Source organism: Triturus cristatus, chromosome 6 (genome assembly GCF_964204655.1).
Source record: "Triturus cristatus chromosome 6, aTriCri1.1, whole genome shotgun sequence".
In the NCBI taxonomy this organism is placed as follows: domain Eukaryota; kingdom Metazoa; phylum Chordata; class Amphibia; order Caudata; family Salamandridae; genus Triturus; species Triturus cristatus.
Genome location: NC_140589.1, coordinates 298,419,509 through 298,443,748, shown reverse-complemented (window position 1 = coordinate 298,443,748; position 24,240 = coordinate 298,419,509). Strand labels below are relative to the sequence as shown.

Below are 24,240 nucleotides of genomic sequence, written 5' to 3'. Positions count from 1 at the left end.
GCACCACACAGAACTTACCACAGTCCTGCCACCCAGATTCTGACAGGAAAGACACTGAGGCAGGATCATAAAGTGGTTTGATGTTAAAATGGGGTGGGTGGCAAGCATCCCGGCACTGGGGTGGCGAGTAGTTAAAAACTTGCAGCAGTGGGAGCTAAGGAGCCGTTTCACGGGCAGGGAAGGTGCCCGACATGACAGGGCAGGGTGGGGAGAACATGGCTAAGCACCTGACAATACGTCCACACAATCATCATGCAGAAAAGACCAGGAAATAGGGAGACAGGTATCTCGGTCCTCTAGTGAAAAGTGAATGGACTTGGCAACAAAATTAAAAGAGGGGTGGTATCCCAATTCCTTTATGGTCCTGTTGCAGGAGATCCACCTGGTGGGAAACCATTCTGGATTTCTCGGAAGTGGAAGATACAAGGCTCTGCTTCACTCCAGTTTTACCACCATATCCAATGGGGCCCCTATCTTCGCATGAGGACTACTGCCCTTGACAGCTACCGAAACATGGCTGGACCCGGGAGGGATGCTAGTGCAATGCTGCAGAGATGGGCAAATCAATCAGGGAGAGGCTAAGTGGTGACCTCTGGAAAATGAAAATGGGAGACTTGCTGGTCAGATTGCCATACTTCAGGGGGGTGGGGGAGACTTTAACCTAACGATTAGAAGAAAGACAGAAATCATTTTCAGGGGGTCACACTATGAGCGGGGGGCGGGGGGGGAGTGTGGTTAAACGGTTCCAAACCTTTGCCTCGGTTTTGGGTCTAACGGATCTCTAGAGAGACGAGCATCTGGGGGTCAGGCAATACTGCTACATGTCAGGATCCACTGGTTCAATGTCCACTTTGGACTTCTTCCTGGTACAGGGGGTACAGGAACACAGATTTCGGGAAACAAGGTACCTGGTCAGAGGGAACACCGGACTAATTTTCAATCTGCACACAACTGGTTTTACCAATTCCTCGATCATGGGAGCAGTGTAGACTGGTCCCCTGGGAGGTCACAGTTTGAAACAATAGTAGATTCATAGTGTCTAGTATAGAGTAATATTTTAAAGAAAATACAGAGTCTGTATCATCCAGAATGGTGATCTGGGATATTTATCAAGCAGTATTATGAGGCAGTTCATCTCCCACATCAGAGGGGGAAAAAAGGAAGGTCACTCGAAGTTATGACACTGGAGGACAGACTGAGCAGACGGGAAGTAGAATGTGCAGAACGACCCACCCACAAACTCTTGCATCAGAGAGAATTAGCCTGGGACAAGTACAGGTGACGAATGGAGGATGCAGCCAGGGCACAGTATCGAGCACAACAACATAGGCTGCACAACATGAAAAATAAAGGAGGGAAACCTAATAATGGCTGGCCATCCAAAAACAGGGGCAAAGGTGGATCAGGAGGGTAGAAGACACAGAAGGAGTGCTGGACAGTGTGCCTGCAGAAATAGCTCACACTTTTGCGATGCACCTGACTGAGCTGCATCAGTCTTGGGTAGTAACAGCCTGGAAGGAGCTTGAGAGCTTTTTCACTGATATACCCACACCCTCCCTAGCTATGGACAACAGGGAGGTGCTGGATAGTGAACTTGGAGAGGAGGAGCTTGGAAGGGCGATTCAGCAACTCAAGAGAGGATAGTCCCCTGGCCTGAATGGGTTTCCTCCAGAATACTTCAAAAGTGAGGGTGGGGGGAACTAGTTGGACTGCTTTGAGCCATGTTGTATGAGGCTAGGGGCAAAGGACGTCTCCAGGGGACCTCAGATCGGCAACTTTGGTTCTCATACTTCCGCAAGGCAAGCCTGCGGAGCAGAGCTCCTCGTACAGACCTAGCACGTTGCTTAACACAGAGGTCAACGTCTTGGCGAAAGTCCTCGCAAACTGCCTCCTACAAGTTATTTTGCCCCTGATCAATGTGGCTTCATGCCGCTAAGGTCTACACATCATAACCTCAAACGACTTTATGGCTGCTTAACTAAAATACAAGAGCATGCAATCATGTCCCTAGATGCAGAAAAGCCATTCCATTCCATGGATTAGCCCTATCCATTCACAATGTTGTAGAACATGGGAGTTGACAGAGGGTTCTTTTCCTGGGTCTGCCTAGTGTATACTTGTCCCCTGGCTAGAGTCTGAGCTAAAGGTGCGCTGTAGGGACAGTTTAAGTTGGGGAGGGGGACTAGGCAGGGTTGGTTGCTGTCCTGCCTACTATTTTCCCTGGTGTTGGAGCCACTCGCATGGTGGGCGAGGCTGGATGCTCAGATCAGGGATCTGCGTTGGGACTCAGACAATATGCTACTTTAGCTGACTGACCCACAGCAATTGATACCACAAGTTAAGGACATCTTGGATATACTCAAAAACTACTGCGGAGTCCAAATTACCCCACAAAAATTGGTGGCATTCTTTGTCATCCCATGGCAACTGCGGATGAGGTGGGAGAAGCTCTGATCTGGGCCCTGATGGGATTCAAGTATCAGGGCATTTACATGACACTCAACCTAGTTTGGTTTCACTGTCGGAACTTGGGGCAGATCCTGTAGAGAATTTAGGAGGGGAATGGAGCATCCCCCTTTCGCTGTTGGGCAGATCTGCTCAATAAAAGATGGTGATGCTACCTAACTTCCTTTAACGGTTACAAAACACAATGAATGAGGCGTGCCGATGATTTCTTTCAGTCGTTAGAGACAGTGACGTGAATGCTGCTTTGAAACAGTGGCATCTCCAGGGTAGCATTGGCAACCCTGTTCGGAGGACAATTAGATGGGGCTATAGTGCTCCCCGACCGATAGATTATTTACTGGTCATTCCAGCTGCCGGTAGTTATTCAGTGGGCATATGCCTCCCAGCAAGAGCCGGCTGTGATGGCATATAAGAGAATGGGCCTAGGGGGCTATGTTCGTAAACTGTACCGAATGAGCCGGCATCCATGCCTTTACCCGGACAGACTTGGTGATAGACAAGTGGAAGAAAGAGAAACATTGCCTGGGATGGGAGGGAAAGGTGGGACTCAGACACTCTGAAGGAGCTTCAACGTCTGGAGGGATGGAGACAATGGGACATAATGAGGATCTCAAAAGTGTGAGACGTGTGGGGCACTCAGGGAATTTTCCCATCTGGGGAACTCCAGACACAGTACACTCGCAGATAGCCAAGACTTCCGCTATGCAAAAATATGCCATGCCCTCATAATGCACAGGACCAAACATCAGGGGGTACTAGAGTAGACTCCCTTGGAATATGTTCCTTGCAGCCCCCATCAGGAAACATGCATATATAACACTCATATAGGACACTCATTGCAAAAACAAAACCCCGGGTAGAAGAAATGAAGGGTAAGTGGGGGAGAGATTTGGGGATCATAGAGAAAGGAGGTTAGGACGAAGTGTGCTGCTATCCCCGCAAGGTGGCCATTAAGGATAGGTTTCTCCTGGTGCAATTTAAGATACTGCACCAAGCATAATATACCATGAATAAGGTGCTCCACATGGGGAAGACTGATAATGACAAGTGCCTGAGAGGATAAGGGCAGACAGGTACACTGATTCACACCACATGTGGTTGCCCAAGCCTGCGACCCTTCTGGGCGCAAGTTAGAAGCGGGATTTCACAGATGGCTGGAGAGTTTATCAATCTTATCCCAGCACTGGTAATCCTGGGAATATGGGCGAGCAGACCTTTTCCAAATACACATTACTATTGTGCAAAGTAGCCCTAATTGTGTCAAAGAGAGTTATTATTAGACTGTCGGATAGTCCAGTGGTGCCGTGTTGGGACAATTGGGTCAAGAATATGGAATAAGGGCAAAGGAGACAGTATATGCAGCTTGCGGATGCCCACATAAAGCTGATAAAGTCTAGGCACAATGAAAGGAGTAGTGTGGACTGGACTGAAGCCACAAGCGTTTGTAGCCAGACTGCAATTTCATAGGCATATAAACTGAGTATCGAGGAAACAACGAGTGCCGAGGGGCAGGGTGACCACTGTTTCCAGTATCCAAACTGATTTATAATGTTAAATGCTACTGGCTGAGGCTGCTGGAGCTGTGTCTGACCATAGGTCCTCTTTTTATGCAAGGTTTTGGATATTGATGCAATCATTTCAATAAAAGGATTTGAGGGGAAAGAAAACATATCTGCACGAATCAAATTGATGAGGTATACAAATTCAGTTTATCTAAGAACTATGCCAGTTGATTTTGGCCCAAAAAATAAATGAATTGACATGAACAGACGACGAAGAAGTTCCAAGTGAATAGAAGTATACAAATAATTGTTGAATAAAATCACTATGGAGGTTTGGTAGTTTTATACTAAATTGTGACTATGTAGGCAGGACACATATTTGGTCGGAGTAGGCCACCAATCTTCTGAAATAATTTTTTTGCACAAGTTTGATGTAATGTTATAGTCAAATTGAATGATACAAAGCTTGAAAATATTGTTATTATTTGGGGGTGACCGTAAAAAATGAAATTCATGAAATACCAAAGTCTGCCGAAGGAATACCACAGCAGCTATGTATATGTTTATTCCCCAAAACCTCAGGAACATACCACCGAAGGACACCACTGTTTTGTCTTTGTTGCTCGCTTTTCACAGCATGCTAAAAACTCACTTTTTATACCTGATAGACACTATTGAGCTAATGTTACTGACTTCCAATAACAATCTTCCTGCTTTCCACTCACCACTATCCCTGTTGATGTACTACCTTGTGATATTCCTGCAGCTTTCAGATGTCTTGTTGTAAGGTCACACTCAAAAACAATCAAAGATAGTATTGCTGTCGCTGCACTTTTCCGTTTTTATAATGAATCATTTCATGACTAGGTTATTAACATTGTTAAGAATGCATTTTAACACATAAAGGGGTAATACTGCATTAAAACCTACCAGATAGTCTTGAATGGATGCAATGTTTACTGCAGACTTCCTCCACTGCCTCTGATACACCAAATCAGAGTCAAGGTCATAAGCTTGAGCCAAGGACAACGCTTCACCATATTCTTCATTATCAATCTAGAATAAGACAGGCAAAGAACTGTATAAAAACCAAGTACTGCTTCACTGCATAGGATGTGGATATCTTGATTTTATAGAGACTTTATACAAAATATATATTTTATTTAAAAAATGCAACAGAAAGCAAACGAAAATACTTTCTGGTGGGTTTGTTTTAATCATCTATGCAACTAGGGGAAATCTTAAAACTATTGTGTACGAGAAGGACATCTAAATGAATGTACAACATAGATTGGTCCCATTAATAAATGTGGTCTTCAGAATGAAAAAAGCTAAAAATGAATAAAGAAAAGTCCCATCATCTCTGCTGTCTTCTAACCTCCTCCTTTGTATACTTTTAATGTCCCAGCAAAACTAGTCTACCATCCCCCTGCTCAGCTCTTGAATTTTGTCTCTCCAGATGTTTCTTCAGAAAATAACTTGAGAACAAAGTGTGCGTATGTATATATATATATATATACACATATATAGCAGCTGGTGCTAAAACTGGGAATCGCACCTCTAGTTCCCATTTCTAGGGCCAAAACGAATCCAGAAATACAAAGTAGCAATATTTCCCTGGGAAACACGTGGGACCAGTTTCCCTGGAAGACTCATAACAAAGCTTTAGAGTTATATAACATATGGCAATTTAAGCATACAATTTCACAGCACATATCTAAACATTTGATATCTTTATTGTCAGCCTTTTTTAACACAAACTAACCTTTCGCTGGTAAAGTTCCTCCGGAGTTGTGGATCTCAAGCTTACAAGGCGGTAGTTTTTTGTAATAGTTCTTGGACGTTTCCGAGGGGGTGAGAAGCGCTCCATTTCTGTCACAAAGTACAAGCCTTGCTTTATGTAACTAAAATATCTGGCCTTGGCAGAGGTTTCATCTTCAAAGTCTGAATCCTCCTCTCCATCTTCATCCTCGCCAGGCCTGCTCTCTAGACGAGACCTCTTTGGAGCCAACTTTATCTCACACTACATGGGACACAAACATTAAGAACAACATTTGTGTCATTCAATGTAGGTGCTGGAACACATTAAAACAGTACCACAGTATTTGAGTTCATGTACTTATGATTACCTTTTATTAACATGGCTTGTAAGAACAGTAACAATATCAGAATAAAGCATTCTCTATTACTCAGTGATTTGGAAGTATAAAGCTAGGGTGAACACCTTCAACTACACATTAACAAAAAGGAAATTCCCTTCTCTTTGGGAAAATAACTGGACATATATCCTTGTAGCAAACAATTTTAGAAAAGTTTGTACAGGGTATATATAGTTTGTAAAAAAAAAACAATGGAGAGACTTAAAAACACATAATGCTATGTTAATTAATTGTCGAAACATTTTTCTAGAACTACTTTCTTGGTTATCAAAATCATCTTTATAAAGAGCTCCAAAGGGGAGTTACAGGTGTTTATGTCCAGTGCTTACTCACTGACACATTTTTTATGCCAGTATTTTAATTACTTACAGATCCATTTTTACTCAGTGAAAAAAGATCCTTAATCTAGCTTTACTTTTTTAAGCCTGAACGAAATACACGTTTTTCAGCAATAATGTGGCTTCCGTGCAGCTGAAAATTAGAGATAGTATTCAGAAACCTTTCATATATAGATGCATTCATTCATTACTTGTAGGCAAGTTACTAAACGTTATATCTTCATGTTTCTGAAGCAATATTCCAATAATATAATTTTCTGTAAATGCTTGTACACTGGTTTTATGTTCTACTTATTCGTAAAATCTAATCTTCTTCATTTCACTCAAAACTTGCAAATTAATTTAAAATTTTCTAAAACAGTTGCCTTGTTAGCATATCTACACACACACACACACACACACACACACATATATATATTGATATAGATATATTAATTCCTCTTTAAGTTTGTCGAAGGTTGTGTGAATTTATAGTTGTTTTTAAACACAATTTCAAATAAAGTCGAGGTTCTTTGTAAAAGTTAATAGTACTAATTATTTCATACTAATATGTAATCGTTAGGCAGAGTAGGCTAGAAGCTAAATTTGATAGCTGTGTAGATCCTCTACATTGAACATATTGAAAGACTTCAGCTAGTTGTATGTTAAGGATCCATCCAAAAAAACATAGTATAGACCAATTATCAAATGTAAAATTAACCCAATACTGGATTTGTGTTAGTGTTGCATCACTTCAATATCCAATGGATGAGAGAGATTTAAATTTGATTTCTCTACGGACCAGTCGGGATTTATCCCCGCTAGAAACACCTCTGCGCAGGCTGCATGGCGTGTTGTGCTGCACTGCTACAATACGGGAAGACGCAGTCGTTGTTTCTATCGACACGGTGGCGGCATTCGATACCATCGAGTGGCCGTACATGTTCGCGGTCCTCCACAAATTGGGTTTAGACCCAGAATTAATCAGATGGGTTTGGATCCTTTACCAAGAAGCATTAGCCCAAATAGTGGTTAATAACAGGAAATCTCCTACCTTCGTTCTCAGTCGGGGCACCAGGCAGGGATTCCCCTTGTCCCTGCTTCTCTTTGCCCTGACCCTCAAGCCACTGGCTATGTGGGTCCGTAGAGATCCCATTGTCAGGAGCCTTAAATGGACCTCTGGATGTGAAGACCGTATATCGTTCTATGCAGATGGTATCTTGCTCTATCCGGCATCACCGGCTGCATCCCTAAACAGGGTCCTGAACATATTTCGGGTGTTTGGCAGATATGCTGGCTATACAATCAACTGGACCAAATCCGTGCTCTATGTCCTCTATGGAAAAATGCCTTTGCTCCCTCAGATAGTAGAAACAACTGATGGCTTCAAGTACCTAGGGATCTGGGACTCTAAGGAACCGTCCAGGTTCTACGAGCGTAACCTCCTGCCGCCCCTAGTGCGTCTTAAGTCTGATGTCCTGCATTGGAAATCGCTCCCCCTGTCCCTCTTGGGACACGCAGCCCTATTCAAGATGATGTCCCATCCCAGATTCATATATGCTCTGCATAACACTCCGCATTATGTTGAATCCTCGTACTTCAAAGAAATTGACTGTCTTATACGGGACCTGCTATGGCAGGGTAAGCACCCCCCCGTATTGCAACACATAAGCTCACGTTAGGGTGGTTCGATGGGTGAATTGGACTACCGGACATCCAGAAATATTATTGGGCATCTCACCTCGCAGCAATTAACCAATGCATGTATGGACCACAGGGTGACCCTGCCTTCCAGATTGATAGATGGCTCCTGCCGGGGGTAGCTTTGAAGGGGCTCTATATGTGCGTTCGTTGAAACCAGCATTGACCGGCCCCACCGGGCATGCGGTGCAGGAATGGAAGGTCGCTACTAAAAGCTTAGGATGGGACAAGATAAGATATTTTATTTTTCTTGATTAATTAAAATCTTTGCAAATACATAACAAAAAGATTCCCATTGTACACAGATAAATACAATTAAAAGCAATTAAAACCGCATAATGTAAAAAAGGACATCAACTGCATATACAATTAGCTGTTTTTAAAGAGATTATCATAGACTCTTAAGACTAATGTAATGCTATCTGACAATGACTACCACAACTTCTCAGGTTGGATGACACAGCTTAACCAGGTCCGTTGTCCAGGTTAGAGTCTTGGTGATTCAAGTGCAGGTACAACTAAAACAAGATAGTGAGTTAATGTTACACTTAAAAAGCATTTTAGCGGGTTTCGGACAACGACAGAGTTTTAAGTCTCTTAGTTACCATCTCAAAAAGTTTTGTTAGCCGACAGTTAAGCTGAACGTAACTGGAATTGAAGCAAAGCTTAACTGCCTGCCTACAGGACCGGATGCCATAATACCTAAAAAAAAAGGACGTAACAAAGTGCATCTTATGTCTTTTAAGTTGGGGCAGTTGCAGATAACGTGAGTGATGTCTTCCTTCCCACTTCCACACAGATGACAAGTCGGAGTGCCTTCCTTCCTTTCCCATAGTGGAAGGTGGGGTTTGATCGCAATTTCCCCCAGGTGCAACCTTAGAAAGTTTTCCTTCCTGCTTATCTTGATTCGGCACTCAAGTAAGCTTGGGGTTTTACCCTTATATAGTCACTGAGCACCGGGCCCTCGGGGGGTAATCTAAGTATCCTTTACCTTCCCACGGACTTTTGTGGCCGGGAGACGGGCATCTGGGAGCCCTGCAGCCCCCAGCACAGAGGAGGACGTTTGACAGCCTGAACAGCGGCACTCCGGTGCGGATCCTGCCTGGGGCCTGTCGGCTGCTGGACCCGAGCAGAGACCGGGGCCTGGAGTGACGAGGGCACCCGAGCGCGGGACGAGCGCCTGGGTGTGTTCCCGCCCGAGACCCGCACTCAGCGTGGGACTTGGGGTCCCTTCTTTACCCATCCGAAGGCACCCTGCGTGGCCCGCGCCTGCCTCCAAAAACGAGCACAGGGCCTGACACCCCCTCCCCCTACCGGACAGTGGCTGTGGGGTGGACGGCCTGGCGGGGGAGCGACCTGGGCCTCTGCATCGTGCCAGAAGCGTCATCGCCCGGGAGAGAGCCCGTTGTGATCTAGCGCGGTGAGTGGGAGCTCCGGAGGCGCCTGCGCTGACCTACGCGCCCGGGCCCCAGATCTGCGACCTGCTGCGACCCGGGAGCCGTTCATCCCGCAGAGAGGAGGTTGGCGCGGGCCTGCTCAGGGTCGCGCCTGGAGGGAGGCTAAGACCTGTAGCGGGACACGGGCGCTGCGACGTGGGCCTGAGGCAGAGACGGCGGTGGTGGAGTCCATTGGCCTGGTTCCTGCGCCACGTACTTTCATGGGACGGCTGCACATCGGAGGACTACTGCAGGCTCACAGCGGAAAGACACACAGCCCACGGACCGGACTGGCCCCCTGGGGAGGTGCGACTGGGAGGGCACGGAGGAGCGCCCGGGGAACCTGTCAATGGTCTGTACAGTGCCAGATATAGTGCCACGGTACCGCATAAGACCCCTGCGGCCTGCCATTGAGCCCTGACCCTTTTCTTCTGACAGTGGGCTGTCTGGACCTAGAGGGTGGCGGGATTGCCACGGGGCCCCGGGGGGGGGGGGACTGCGAGACGGATGCCGAGACGCCTCCTCCCAGTACTACCCAAGGTGCAGAGCTGGCTGGCGGGGGACCCTGGGCGCCCCTGCCGCTGTCCTTTGCCGGAGTACAACAACGCTGGACGCATTCCCCTACGGTAGCTCGAGCATATTCTACACGTGCTGGGGCGCCACACATAGCGAAGGACATACGGAGGGGGCCCTAGGGTGTCATATCACCTAACAACTTTAGGACACCACTGTCCATAAACGCTGGATCTACCTGTTCTGCCTGGACATACACAGCTGGATACCGCCTCCCCTGACTCCCTGTCCCATCGGCCATACTCATCCAAGGTGCGCTGAAAAACACTTAGGCTGTGCCATAACACTACGGGGGACACTACCGGAGTTCCCGTGGACCCGACCATAGAGACGGCTTAGTACGAAGACTGGCGGCAACGTTGCGTCATGGGCAGGCATCGGGCGAAGACGCTGGAAGGACAACAAGGCCCTGACCACTCTTCCGCCATGACGGGCCACACTAATAGGCCTTCCTCGTCAGGGGCAACATCGACCGGACATACAGAAGAGCCATCGGATAAACTGGACCTCATTCTCAAGGAGACTCTAGAACAGCGTTGGAACTACAAATGGGTACGCTCACCACGGGGCTCACGCTGCTGAAGGCAGACCATAATAAACTGGCGGACACGGTAAAAGACCACGGCCAATCTAACACTGACCTTGCCCCCAGAATAGCGGAACACTCAGGTTCAGAGATCATCTGGCACCTGAAGGACTTTCCCCGTACTTCTGTGTGGAACGGGCTCATCGAATTCCGACGGGACAGCCCAGGCCCGGCGCACCGCCCCGCCCTCTGATCGTGAAAATACTCAATTATAGAGACCGCAACGTCCTACTACAGAAAGCTAGAGAAAAGGTACTAATCCAGTATGAAAACCACCGTATATCCTTGTATCCCGACTACACAATGTTGGTACAAAGACAAATATCATCCTACCGGGCAGTGAAGAAAAAACTACAGAAAGCACAACTCAAATACGCACTTTTATATCCCGCCTGGATGAAGGTTATACATAATAAGAAAACCCACTTTTTTGAAAGGCCAGCAGACGTCGAGGAATGGTTGGAAGTAATGTGTATCGGTTCTAGCCAAGTCAGCAACCCGGATATCTCCTTGCAGGATTCAGACGCACTCCTGAAAAAGACCTCTCGCCGAACTCAGAACCCCGACCGGAGTAAAGGAGGCGTCGGCCCATCACGAGAACAACAGCGACTAGATCAGGAGGGAGCGATTGCGGTTGCTGGTGCGTTCCGTGAAGACTCGCACAAAATCTCCACTGATTCTGAGGACAGTACTACTCACTCGGATTCCGAGCACAGTGCAATTCTCTTCCCCACGATCACACCGAGGGCAGCTGATGATATGATCGACAAATGAATATAGGAGACGAGTCAACAACGCTTGAGTCGGAGGCTGTGGGACTTGGACTTGCCCTTGCCACTGGCGTGAGCTCTGCGCCTGAGAGACCATCGTATCCTTTAGCTTATAATGCTTTATGTATATGCTGATGAACTCCGGGACTCAGTCTGGGGGTGGGTGAGACTACAGCCTTATGTCCTATTGATACAACTGCTGCACTCTGATACATCTGGGATGTGCGCTATCTGAGGAGGGGCTTCGTAACACTCTCCTTTATGATGGAGTATGCCACTAATTATGTCCCCACCACATCTGCACACACTCTCCCCCCCGACCCCCCCTGGGGGTAGCCGTAGAGCCGCTGGGTTGCAGACCCTCCTACGACCATGATTAGGTATTGGGGTGGCTACCTCCCTGCTTGCGTACGCACCGTTATTTGTTTTGTACTATTGGTACTCAATGTTGGGCCCAGCGCAGTTTAGGCGCTGTGCCAAGTTTTGTTCAGGTTATGGGAAAGGGGTCTCCTGGTCAGGTCTGCTCTACTGGCTCCACGGGTATGGGAGCTCCACAGTATACTTTGAAACATGACAGGGAACACTAACACACCAGGGTCGTATAACTTAATCACATGGAACGTACGGGGACTAGGTGCAATCCAGAAAAGGCACCGTATTCATGCATTCCTCCTTCGACAAAAGACACAGGTGGCGTTCCTCCAGGAGACCCACCTAACCGAATCTGAAACACAAAAGATGCGGAAAAAATGGAGGGGACATATTTATTCCACCAATTATTCCGCCTTCGCTAGGGGAGCGACTATTTGGATACGCCACGGGGTACCCTTTCTTGTCTGGAGCGCCGGGTAGATGATCAGGGCCGCTACATCCTGGTGAAAGAAACCCTCGATGGCTCCCCGGTGGTCCTTAGCAGCATTTATGCCCCTAACTTTGACCAGGACCGTTTCTTGGGTAGGTTGGGTGCAGTCTTAGCAGACTGGGACGGGATACCCTGGATACTGGGTGGGGATTGGAATGCGGTACTGGACACTGAACTAGACAGGTCACACCCCCCCCTACATGGCACGAATGCTAGTAAATTAGCGGAGCAATTCACGACATGGGCTAGCGGGTGGACACTCCGACGTTTGGTGCAGACTTTACCCAACCCACAAGGAATATTCCTTTTACTCCCCGGTACACAGTCTCCACACTAGAATTGACCGGTTCCTCTGTTCGAGATCCATCATTGCAAAGGCCCACCACTCCACATATCTTGCAAAGACCTTCTCTGATCACAGCCCCCTCAAGCTCACACTCCGTTGGGGCATGGTGCCTACCCCAGTCCCCACATGGAAGTTGCATCCACACCTACTTGAAGACGCCCCATTCCGTACGACTCTGTCTAACACTATCACTAATTATTTGGCTGAAAACTGGAACACAGCCTCCTCCAATCTGACTGAGTGGGATGCTCTGAAAGTGGTTGTGAGGGGGGCGACGATTGGACAGTTAGTTGGTGCTAGACAAGAGACACATCAGAGGCTGAAGGACGTTGAACATAGGCTACATGCACTGGAGAGGGAGGCAGTGTCAGACCCTGACAAACAGGGGGCATTGCAATCCGCACACATAGAGCATGCGGAAGCGCTGGAGACACTGCGGACAATAGACTACAGGGACTTTCTCCAACGAAAACACACCGAAGCGGATAGATCAGGTGCACTACTTGCCCTCATTGTTAGAGATAGACCAGACCCTCCAATCATAACTGGAATCCAAACCCTAGCAGGACATATAGTCCACACACAAGAAGAAATAAATGCGGCCTTCCATGATCACCTTGAAGCTCTCTATGCACCCCCTGTTCCGGTAGAAAGCTCCTCAATCACCGAGTTTTTACAAGACCTCCCCTTCCCAGTGCTATCTGCTGATGTGCAGAAAGAGATAGATGGTTCTATCACTCAAAAAGAGACCCGCGCTGCAATCAAGGGTCTAAACCGTAACAAGACGCCTGGGATGGATGGGCTCCCTGTAGAATTTTACCAGACCTACGCTGAATATTTGGTACCCACACTGGAGGCCGTATTCAAGACCGCTTTTGAGATTGGCCGCCCACCAGATTCCACCATGCAGGCATTGGTCACTTCCATACCCAAACCAGGGCGGGACGGGTTAGAGATGTCTAACTACAGACCCCTCTCTATGTTATCAACAGAATATAAAATTATAAGCAAGGCCCTAGCTAATCGCATACAACCCTGTCTTACTACGCTTATCCACCAGGACCAGTGCGGTTTCCTACCAAACCGCAGCACCTCTCTGAACACCAGACGGCTTCATTATGTAATAAAGGCCACCCCATGAGCTTACCAATACGCAGGGTGTATGGCGCTGGACCTTAAACAGACGATAGACTCCCTCTCCTGGGACTTCATGTTCGCGACTCTGAGACGGTTTGAATTCCCGGACACATACCTTAAATGGGTCCGCTTATTGTATACGTCCCCTACGGCCAGGGCTCGCACAGGTCGCTACATTTCAGACCAATATAATATCTACAGAGGCACGAGGCAGGGATGCCCTCTATCCCCCCCTGCTATTCGTCCTTGCACTAGAGCCCTTGGCCCTAGCCCTACGGGTCTCCGCGGACCGGCTTGGCATTCCTATCGATGGAGTGTGCCACCTGATGTCCATCTGTGCAGATGACATCCTCCTCTACTTACGAGAACTGACCGCTGATAATGCCCCTCTCCCTAATAGATTTGCCACCTTTGAGCGATTGTCGGGCCTGGCCATAAACCCTGAGAAATCGCCGAGCTATTTCTTCCAACAGGCACCACATCTAACCCGCCTGCAGTTCGGCACCTATACCCTACCGTTAACTCCTACCACCTTTAAGTATCTAGGAATCCAGGTCTATAGAACACAGGAGGATCAAATTGAGGTTATTATATAGCGGGCAATAACGGGGCTCTGTGCTAGCGTAGGGTTTTGGTCCTCTCTACCTTTATCGGTGATGGGACGGATCACTATCTCAAAAATGGTGATGCTGCCTCGCCTATCATATTACTTTGTGAATCTACCCGTGATCCTCCCGCAGTCCATTTTTAACACATTAAACACTATACTGGTGAGTCTTATCTGGGGTACCTGCCGCAGATGAATAAGTCTTCAGAAGCTCCAACTGGAAACACATAATGGCAGCCTGGGAGTCCCTGACTTCCGAGGCTACTACTACGCAAGCCAGCTCCAGTGGCTCTCATACTGGACCGCAGGGAGGAATTTGCAGGAGATTGGGTTCACGCTGCAGAGGCTAGATTGAGGGGAGCTGCATTCCTTGCTGCTGCCGAGGGCTAGGATTCCCCCAGACTGTCCTCCCCTACTGAAGACCGCCCTATTATGTTGGAGAAAGGCCCTATCTTATACATCTACGGTGATCCCGTACGCCGCGAACATTCCCATCCTCGGTATCCCTACACCGCAAGGCAGACTCACAAAGACCAGAATACGAGACTGGACAGACAATGGGGTTGAAGGGGTGGGGGCGTTCTTTGGGGATGGCGCCATGCTGGATCACGACTCCTTCATGCAGGCCACGGGAGCACCCCCCGCTTATATCTTTTACACGCTACCGTGACTCATTACATCAGAACCGCATGGGCCCCACAGAGGAATGAGCCCCCACAACATGATTTGGTACACCTATTATACTATATGGGACCCGGGGGGCATTTAGTACGCTGGCTATACACTGGAGTCAGGGCACATGCAGCAATTGCACGTACCTCCCTTAGGGAGCACTGGGTGGAGGACTCAAATTTATTCAGACTATGATCCTTCATAGGTCATACCTCACCCCGAAAAAGATACATTGCATGTTTCCAGACTCTCATCACTGTTGCCCCCGCTGTAGGGGAGACGAGGTGGACTTTGTCCATATGCTGTGGTCTTACCCCTGCATACGGGGTTATTGGGAGAGAGTTAGCCACTCATTGACGGCAGTAACGCAGCTCCCGGTTCCGGATGAGGCCCTGAACTGCCTGGTGGGCCTTCGTAGGCGCTCTGGGGTGCAAAAGGTGCGGTTAAAGTTCTTGGACCTAGCACTCATCTTAGCGATCAGAGTTCTTACTATGAAGTGGAAGTCCCCCAGATGCCCGGCGGTCACTGTTTGGCAAACTGACATGCTTCAGTGGGGACGGGCGGAGGGTGCAGGTCTTCGTAGAGAAGAAGAGAGAGGGCTATGGAAGCATCCCATCTCACTGGAGTGGGAGGCTATGATAATTGAACTGGAAGCACTTGATCTGTCCCCTACATAAGCCACCCCGACCCAGCAATACACAAGGACGCCTTACGGCCTTTCGGACTTAGGCCCTGAGACCCGAGAAACTATGTTCTTGCCATGAAAATTACATCCCTTAGGAGAATAATGTACATAGACTAATTACGATCACCGTGTAAGTTGAAGTAAGAACGACCAGGAGTGGGGTAGGGAAGGCTTGGGGGGGGGGGAGGGGGTACAATGAGTTTGAATAAGCTTTATTAGTTGAATGTTAATATACACAACTTTGTAATGACACTAACGGGAGAACGTTGCCACTGTTTGCTTCGTAGCATTATTGCCACAGATTGCGACCCTTGGTCCTTTTTCTTTTCTCTTGTTTATAGCATATAGGACAATGGAAACAGAACTTCTGTGCGGGCATGTTTATTGTAATTGATGTACTAAGGGAAAAGAACAAAACAGACTGTATCGACTGAATCTTGCTTATGCTATGTATCTGGCATATTGCGGTCATCAATAAAGTGTTAAGAAAAAAAAAAATATATATATATATAGTCACTGAGCACTATCCAGCCGTGGGCCTTTTTAGTAAGAGTTGCTTTGTCATCTAAAACAGATAGCATAGATGTTATTTTTCTCACTGCTTTTTTAAAAGAAAGGTGATCAGTTGGAACGGCTCAGAGTTCAGATAGGCCCAGTAACTCAATAGAGTCAAACAGATAGTCCCTGGCTGGGCATTTTTCTTGACTGTGCAAGGCTTTCCATTGGTGGGAATTTAGAGATCCTGCCTCAGCACTTCGGATTTTGTGCCAACTTTTGACGTAGGTGCTCCTTCTTTCCACCGTTTGTCTTTGGATCCCAAATTCTAACCGGATTTGAGCCGTTCGACATATTTTGGGAGGTAGAAAATTGCTCTGTAGGAGTTGGCTATTATGACGTCTAAAACTGCTGCATCTTTACCTTTCAGAGCCTCACTCCCATAGGTCAATGTCGGCAGCAATTTGGACCTCAGGACATGTAAAAAGGGATCGAGTGTGTAGTCAGGAAGCCGTCTCTTCAGTGACTTCAGTGCTAAATACGTTGTGGTCCCCTTTCTTCGCATGGATTCTAACTGAAGTTTTAATGAGCTTTTATGATCCATTAGGATCCCCAGGTATTTATAACTTTGTACTTGATCCAAACGTTGGCCGTCAAGGAACCGACTATTGATCTTCTTTTTGTGGTAGCTGACTGCCATAATTTTAGTCTTCTTGAGGTTTATTTTGAGTGAATTCCGATTAGAAAAACTGCTTGTTGTATTTAGTAGATGCTGAAGTCCAATCGGTGTCCTACTGATTAAGACCAGGTCATCAGCATATAGCAAGTTTGACATTAGCTTGTTTCCCAATTTTGGAGTGTGGGATACACAGCTATCCAGCTCCCCAGGCAGGTCGGCCAGAAAAAGATTAAAAAGGATTGGGGCAAGGACACACCCCTGCTTGAGGCCTTTCGAGCTCATGATTCATTTTGAGATGTGTGACCCTGCACCTAGTTTGACCCTGATCCATGTGTCTGTATGCAGCTGTTTTAGCCGATCCAAAAGGGTGTTTGATATACCCCACTTATCCAGTTTTCCCCAAAGTTTCGAACGATCGACATGGTCGAAAGCAGCTGTGTAGTCAATAAAACACAGGAAGAGGGGCATTTTTGAAACTTTGGCTGCATCCATTATAACGTAAGAGCCAATATGTTAGTCGTAGTTTCTTGGCCACTGCGGAACCCAGTTTGATTAATGGGGATAATGGATTTGTCTGAAGCCCAGGATGTTAACTCGTCCAGGATTGTTCTGGCATAGTATTTAGCGTCTACGTCGAGGAGGGCGACCAGTCGGTAATTATTTGGATCATTTCTTTTGCCTTGTCTAATAATAGATCCTTTCCAAGATTCCAGAATGGTGACTGTGGTGTTTAAGCCCTTGAAGACTGGTAATAGAGCCTTGCTCCAAAAGACAGCATCGTGTTTATACAGTATCGGGGGGATCCCGTTTGGGCCGGGCGCTCCCATATCTCTACCCTTGGTTATTAGGCCTATCATCTGTTTTTCCGTGGGGGCGTATCCTTCCTCTACAGTAGGGTCTGTAGAGTCTAAATCGCCAGCCAACAGGATCCCCTGTTGCTTATGGATGTTAGTGCTGCTGACCAAGTGAGCTTTGGTTGTACAGTTTTGTGTTGCTTTTCCCTTGTTAGGGGGTACGATGTCTGGTACCGCGGTGCCTGCTCCCTTATTTGGTTCCCCTCCCTGGTTGTTAAAATGGGCGGAGAGGTAATCTACCCAGTCTGCCTCTGTTATATTGGAACTGATTCCTGGATGATTCGGTCGCTCTCACTTATGAATTGTTTGCCAAAACTTAGCGCTATTGTGTTGCTTGGCATCATGCAATAATTTAGCCCACATTTCGTCATTCAGTTGCCTTATTTTTCTCCACATCCTCCTTCTCAATAATGCCTTCGTTTATTGAAGAGTAGACTGCAGCTCCAAGTTCCCTGGTGTTTTTCGCAGTTGACGAAGGGTTCGGCTTGTGGTGCGTTTGAGGCTCTTGGTTTCCGGGCTGTAGTTCACTTTTATTATTTCGTCATCTGGTTGTCTTAATTTGGTTCCGGTCCTGGTCGCAGTTACCACTGAATGACTTAATTAAGTTTTCACTTGCTGTTACAATGGTGGTCTCAGTTCCCTTTTCTCTCTCAAATAAGGTATTGGCGGAGGCTGATAGAGCTTTAATGTTGTTGGCATTGCACCTTAAGCTCTTTAGATTAGAGACTTCTTTGATTGCAATCGGGTTCCAGGTGTCTATTGTAGCAGCTGGCCTCGCATTCAACAATACTTCCTGTGGGAGGTGATCGCTCTGGGCCATGCCACCTATTTGGAAGGTTGCTATTTTATCGAACATGGCTAGTGTTACAAATGTGTAATCTAAATAGGAGGATGTTTTTGAGGAGTGAAAAGTAGCAGCTAGTGGATTATCTTCCAAGAAGCGGCCATTCAATGCTCTTAAATTTAGATGTTCCAGTTCTTGTAGCAGATATTTGGCCCATCTTGAGGGTTTGCTATTGTTTGCTTGCCCTGATTCGGTATCCCCCAAAGTGATGCAAGTTTGTGCACAGGGCCGTCATCTTGGCTTACCCCAAAAAGGTGTAGATTGAAATCGCCAGCAACGATTATGTGGGCAGTGTCTTGCTCATCCGTAATCAGTTTTATTTCATTTGACAGCTCCTTTACAGCTTTTTGTTTTCATTTAGGGTGCATGTAGGTGTTAATTAGTATAACTTCTTGTAACTTATTGTTGAACTTGAGCTTTATTTGTATTGCATGGACTGCATTGGGTGATGTAATTTTCGTCTCTATGGGTTTTATTGAGCCAATTGTGGTTGTTGAAGCCAACATCATTAGTCCCCTCGAATAGCGACCAAAATTAGAGACCTTTGTTGCCGGAACGAAGTAGGAGGAATATCCTTGGAGTTCCTTGGCATTATCTTCCCAGGTTTCCTGGAGAAATATTAAATCGAATGTTTTCAAATAGTTGACTACTTCGTGGTCGACCAGTTTGGCTGCCAGGCCGTTAATGTTCCAAATGCAGAGCTTAATTTGACCTTGCACAAGTAGAGCTGTCTGTGGAGAATCACACTCTTGTCAGTTTGGATGATCTGTTAGTATTGTGCGTGTTATTTGCGACCGTGCTTCTAGTACCGATTTCACAATTAGAGTTAATGGCCCTGAGCTTCTGCTTAAATTAGATCCCTCTATACAAGCGGAGAGTTTGCCTGGGGTTCTACTTCTTGCCCCTCTTAATACTGATGTGGTAATTTTGTCTGGGACGATGATTAGGGCTTTTAAGAACGGGTTGGATAAGGAGATTTCAATTCGACTGCCATTTTTATGCCCCAGTTTTTGAGCGTGCTTTCCTCTTCCTTGATTTTGTTTGCAATTTCATTTGAGCTCCGTCTTGTCCTTGTCACCTCCGGGCCCAGACAGTTATTATTTGGAAGGAATTCTATGAAAAGTAAGTCCGATGAGTTTATATTTTCGAGGCTCGGGATGGAGTTTAAGAGTTGTAGAAAGTTCCCTCTATTTAATATGTCATCTCTCCCCCGTGATTCGTATTCCGGAATGAGAGCGATACTGACCACTTCTTCGGCTGTACTTTCCTTGATTCTGTAAGTAAGGATTTCGTCCCGTGAGTGGGGCCTTAGTTGCAGAGGGTTGTTCTGATCTGCTCCTTGGTTGACAGATTTACGAGAGATTGACTGGAGGGCATATAGAGACTTGGTTTTGCTGGGTGAGCAGCTCCGCTTTGCAGGGCCCCCCCCTTCAACTGTTTTTGTTGATCCTCGTTTTTTGACAGGTGAACTTCATTAGATGGTGCCCCCTGGGGTTGGTCTTCCATGATATGTTTCTGGGCTGCTGGATTTTTTACTGTTAATGTTGACTCCTGCCTCTCATTCATTATTGGGGTGTTCCTTCTTACTGGGTCTTTTGCTATTAGTGTTAGCTCCTGCCTCTCATTCACTGTTGGAATCTTCCTTCTTGCTGGAGTTGATGGTGGCCCCAAGGTGGCAGCAGTAGTTGCAAAGGGCTCTATGGTGGAACTGTCCAACCTGTTAGGCAAGGCGTAACAAAAGCTGGACACAGTTTCATCAAAATCGGGGACTGGTTCAACCGCAGTGACGGGTGGTTTACTCAATATGTTTAAGGCAAGAGATAGTGGTTTCTTATTGCGACCCTTCCGTTTTTGTTTATTACGAGCTTTCCAAGGTGTAGGGTTTGTATTTGAAGGAGCCGTTTTTATTGGGGCTATTTTTTGGCGTTGCGTCACTATCTACAGCAATACTGGAAGAGCTAGTTGCCGTTGGTTCCGTTTTTTGGAGTTCAGACGAGGTGATCCCTACCTTGTGCTGACCCTCTGTAGATGTAAGGGACGGTGGAGCGCTGCCTTTTATTTCTGACAGAAGATTCCCTAACATAGTTGGTAGTTTTGTTAGCTTATCAATTATTGGTGCACAGGTGCATTCAAGATGGATGGTTTGGCTTCCGTGCAGCGCTTCTTGTCCCCGCTTAATTAAGTTACTGAGCTCTGATAGTTTATTGTCGATCCCGGACGTAAAGTCAGCCAGTGTCTGAAGGACCGTAAGCTGTAAGTCCATTTTATGCGATTGATATTGTAGAGCTGTAGTAGAATATTGCATTGAGCTTAAAATTGCAGCCCAAATTGAGTCAGTGGGCGCAATATTACTGAAATTGCTTCTTTCCTACAGTGGTGTGTTAAGTGGTACAGCAGATGTGTTATTTTGAGCAGGTTTTAGATTATATGAAGCAACAAGCTCCTCCCACTCCTGTGAGGCCAGGAAAGACAAGTCCGGGCTTGATATACGAGATTCTTCATAAGGAGACATCGTGTGGCGTTCTGATAGTTTAATGGCCAAGGAGCTATGGGAGACCCCTGGGTAATCTGATGCACCCGATTCGCCAGACTTCGATTTATTCTGCTGGAGTGAGGAGTTGTTTTGTGGAGACAGCAAGGGAGCCATTCCCAATCGATCTGGTAACTGGTTCTGGGAAGTGCCCCCTAGTGTGTCAATTCCAGCTCTTGCCCCTATTTCCTCTTCGGAGGCATTTTCAACTGGCCTAGTATCAACAGTGCTTTTTGGTGGAATCTGTTCATCTGTAGCGGATGCATTCCTTTGGGCGGTTTTGACTTGATTTTTAACTTGGTTATTGAATTGGTAAGGTGAGGTTTGGGGTTGGGATTTAAATGACATGATAAGCAACATAGGGAAAGTCTGATAGGCTGACTGATTGGTTGGCTGATTAGGCTGGCTGATTGGTTGGCTAGTGTCAACGGCACTGTTTGGTGGAATCTGGTCGTCTGTCGTAGATGTTTTCCTTTGATTGGTTTTGACTTGATTTTCTACTTGGTTATTAAATTGGTGAAGTGAAGGTTGGGATTGAGGCTCAAATGACGTGATAAGTGATGAAGGAAGATCCTGATCGACTGGCTGAATGGTTGGCTGATTAGTTGGTCCAAACTTCTCTGGCTGTAATGGTGATTGCAACCCTTTGACATTGGAGCTTTTTTAATAGATTGCTGTACCCGGATCTTTCAAAAACGCGAATTTCGTGTAAATTTTGGGTTGGAAAGTGCAAGGTTTTTTCTTTTGACAGGCCCCATCGATGCTTATAAGGGCACAGTCCCCTTGTGTTCCTGGTGACTAAGTAGGGTTAACTGGTTGATTCGCCCATTCTTGGCTTTGCACTGGCGTCATTGCCATTAATGGGAGAGTTTGTGCCAGAGCAGATGCTGATAGTCCCCATGGCTGGGATACTTTCTGGCATACTTTGTGCTTTCTGTGCTTTTAGTAGATATTGACCCCAGTCGTAGGCCAATTGACTCTTCTGTTCTTGCTTTAGCGTTACCTTGTTTTTGTTTGGACTTGGATTTTGACTTCAAGGGGGTCTTCCTTACTCGGCCTGATCTCATGACTGGCTCCATGGACCGTATCTGGTTTAACACGTTTAACACGTAATATATAGTTAATTTGAGTGGGCTGTACAGGTGGGAAGCCCAGTGGGGGTTCCGGATGGAAGCTGAGTCGGTGGAAATAAGAGTATCTGCCGGTGTCCCAATTACTGAAGCTGACAGGCACAGATATAGCGGACTCGCTCTTCACACTTTTCCTTGCACCTGGAAGGTTCATGCTACAAAGGTGGGGTGCCGGCTGCTGATCACGCTCCTCTCCATTCCTCTCCTCTTTTCTCTCTTCTCGCTGCTCTCTGGGCGACCCCAAGCTGCCCCGAGCAGCCGACCAGCAGACCAACAGCCCAGCAGGGAGGACCTCAACCTTGCTTAGCCTCAGCGCTGCACAGCCCCCCCTAATGTCGCACAGTGCGCTACACTACACTGCACTCCAGACTGGGGGGGGAGGGGGGGGCAAGAGATTGATGAAGGGCTGATGAAAGTGCTGGTGAAAGGTCTGAAAGGGCTGATGTCAAAGCTGGTGAGGCTCAAGGAGGCCGGGGAGGTGGAGGGCGGAGGGCGGAGGCGTGGACAGTTGTTAGTGGTTTGTTGCTTGCTGCCCACCTCTGCAAAAAGCGATGGGGCCAACCGTGTCCAACCCCCGCCTCCGCAACTATTCAGCGCCGTCTCGCTGGTGTTACCGCCAGCAGAACCTCAGCAGAGCCGCAGGCCCGCAATCACGATGGACGCTGCCTCCGCCACTGCCCCTACACCGTAGGTGGTAAATGGTGAAGATAGAGGCAGCGGAAAAGCGGAAAGGCGGCAAGCAATATCGAGCAGGTTTTGGCAGATGATGACAGAGGCTGCAACAGGCCGCAACGGGGGTGAGGAGAGCTTGTGGCAAAGCAGCACGGCAACGGGAACAAGGTGGGCCGAGATTGCTGATGGACTGCAGTGGCTGAAAGGCTGAGTGGCAAGGAGTAGACCCACAGACCCACAGCCCCCGCTTACCGCTTACTCCTTTACGCTACCGCTACCCTACACCCCCTGTAGTCCTGTAGTCCGTTGGTCCGTCGGTCCGGGGTGTATGACCACAGGTAGCAGGAGTGTTTAGGCTGCAGGAAACAAGCTGCGGGTAGCGAGGTGGTGAGGTGGTGACGGCGGCTGTGGAACGTGAAGGTCCAAGCACGAAAGTCAGGAGTTTGCTCCGCTCAGCTTGCAAACTCTCAGCGTCTGCAACAGGAACAGGAAACAGGGGCAGCAGAGTAGGAGTGGGGCCGTGCACTGGGTTGTAGCTCCCCACCAGAAAGCAGCGTCTTCCTCTGTGCACCGCCTGCGGTGTACTGTTACCCATGTGTGGGGGTGGCTGCTGTCCGATCGAGATAGTTGGAGCTTTTGGGGCCAGTCTGCGCCGGCCGCTACCGCTGCCCACTGCCCGTTACTACAGCTTCTGTGTGGAGAGGTACAGTGAGGCGGCTGGTCTGGATGATTAGGCAGAGGCGGTCGCACTTGGCGGTGGTGGTCCGCGACCCCCGTTCTGTCGTAGGGCCCCGGTGCGCTGAAAACCGCTGAGAGACGGCGGGGAAATGAGCCGGGAATCAGCAGGGAAGTGGAGTCGTACGCAGTTTTGGCGTCCTCCCGCTCGCGTCCTCCGGCTTGCATCCTCCGGCTCCGTGCTGCTACTGGTCTGAACAAAGACGTGGATTCACAGGTACCCGGCTCAGACTGGATTCAAAAAGAGGAAGTACTACTATTTGGCACCAGTTTTGGCACTTATATCTTAGGATGGGAGGGAAAGATCACACATGCCACACCACTCTGTCATAGCGAACAACTGGGTAGACTGATTCGCTCGAAGGGCTTTGATCGTTGGGATCTCATAGGCATATCCAAGGTGGGAGACATGTGGAAACCAGGCGATGTAATCCCTTTCACTCAGTTGCAACAGAAATACGAATTGGTGCGATCTGAACATT

At 47.6% G+C, this 24,240-nt stretch overlaps 1 protein-coding gene across 2 annotated transcripts in view; it reads right to left on the bottom strand.

The window, feature by feature from the left end:
* Positions 1-24,240, bottom strand: part of NBAS (NBAS subunit of NRZ tethering complex) — a 2,067,161-nt gene that overhangs the window by 1,474,998 nt on the left and 567,923 nt on the right. For both annotated transcript variants that reach the window (XM_085610668.1, XM_085610669.1), the window contains exons 15-16: positions 5,734-5,991; positions 4,899-5,024 (exon numbers count right to left, since the gene is read on the bottom strand). In XM_085610668.1, coding sequence (XP_085466794.1) covers positions 4,899-5,024; positions 5,734-5,991 — 384 coding nt within the window. The remainder of the gene's footprint in view (positions 1-4,898; positions 5,025-5,733; positions 5,992-24,240) is intronic.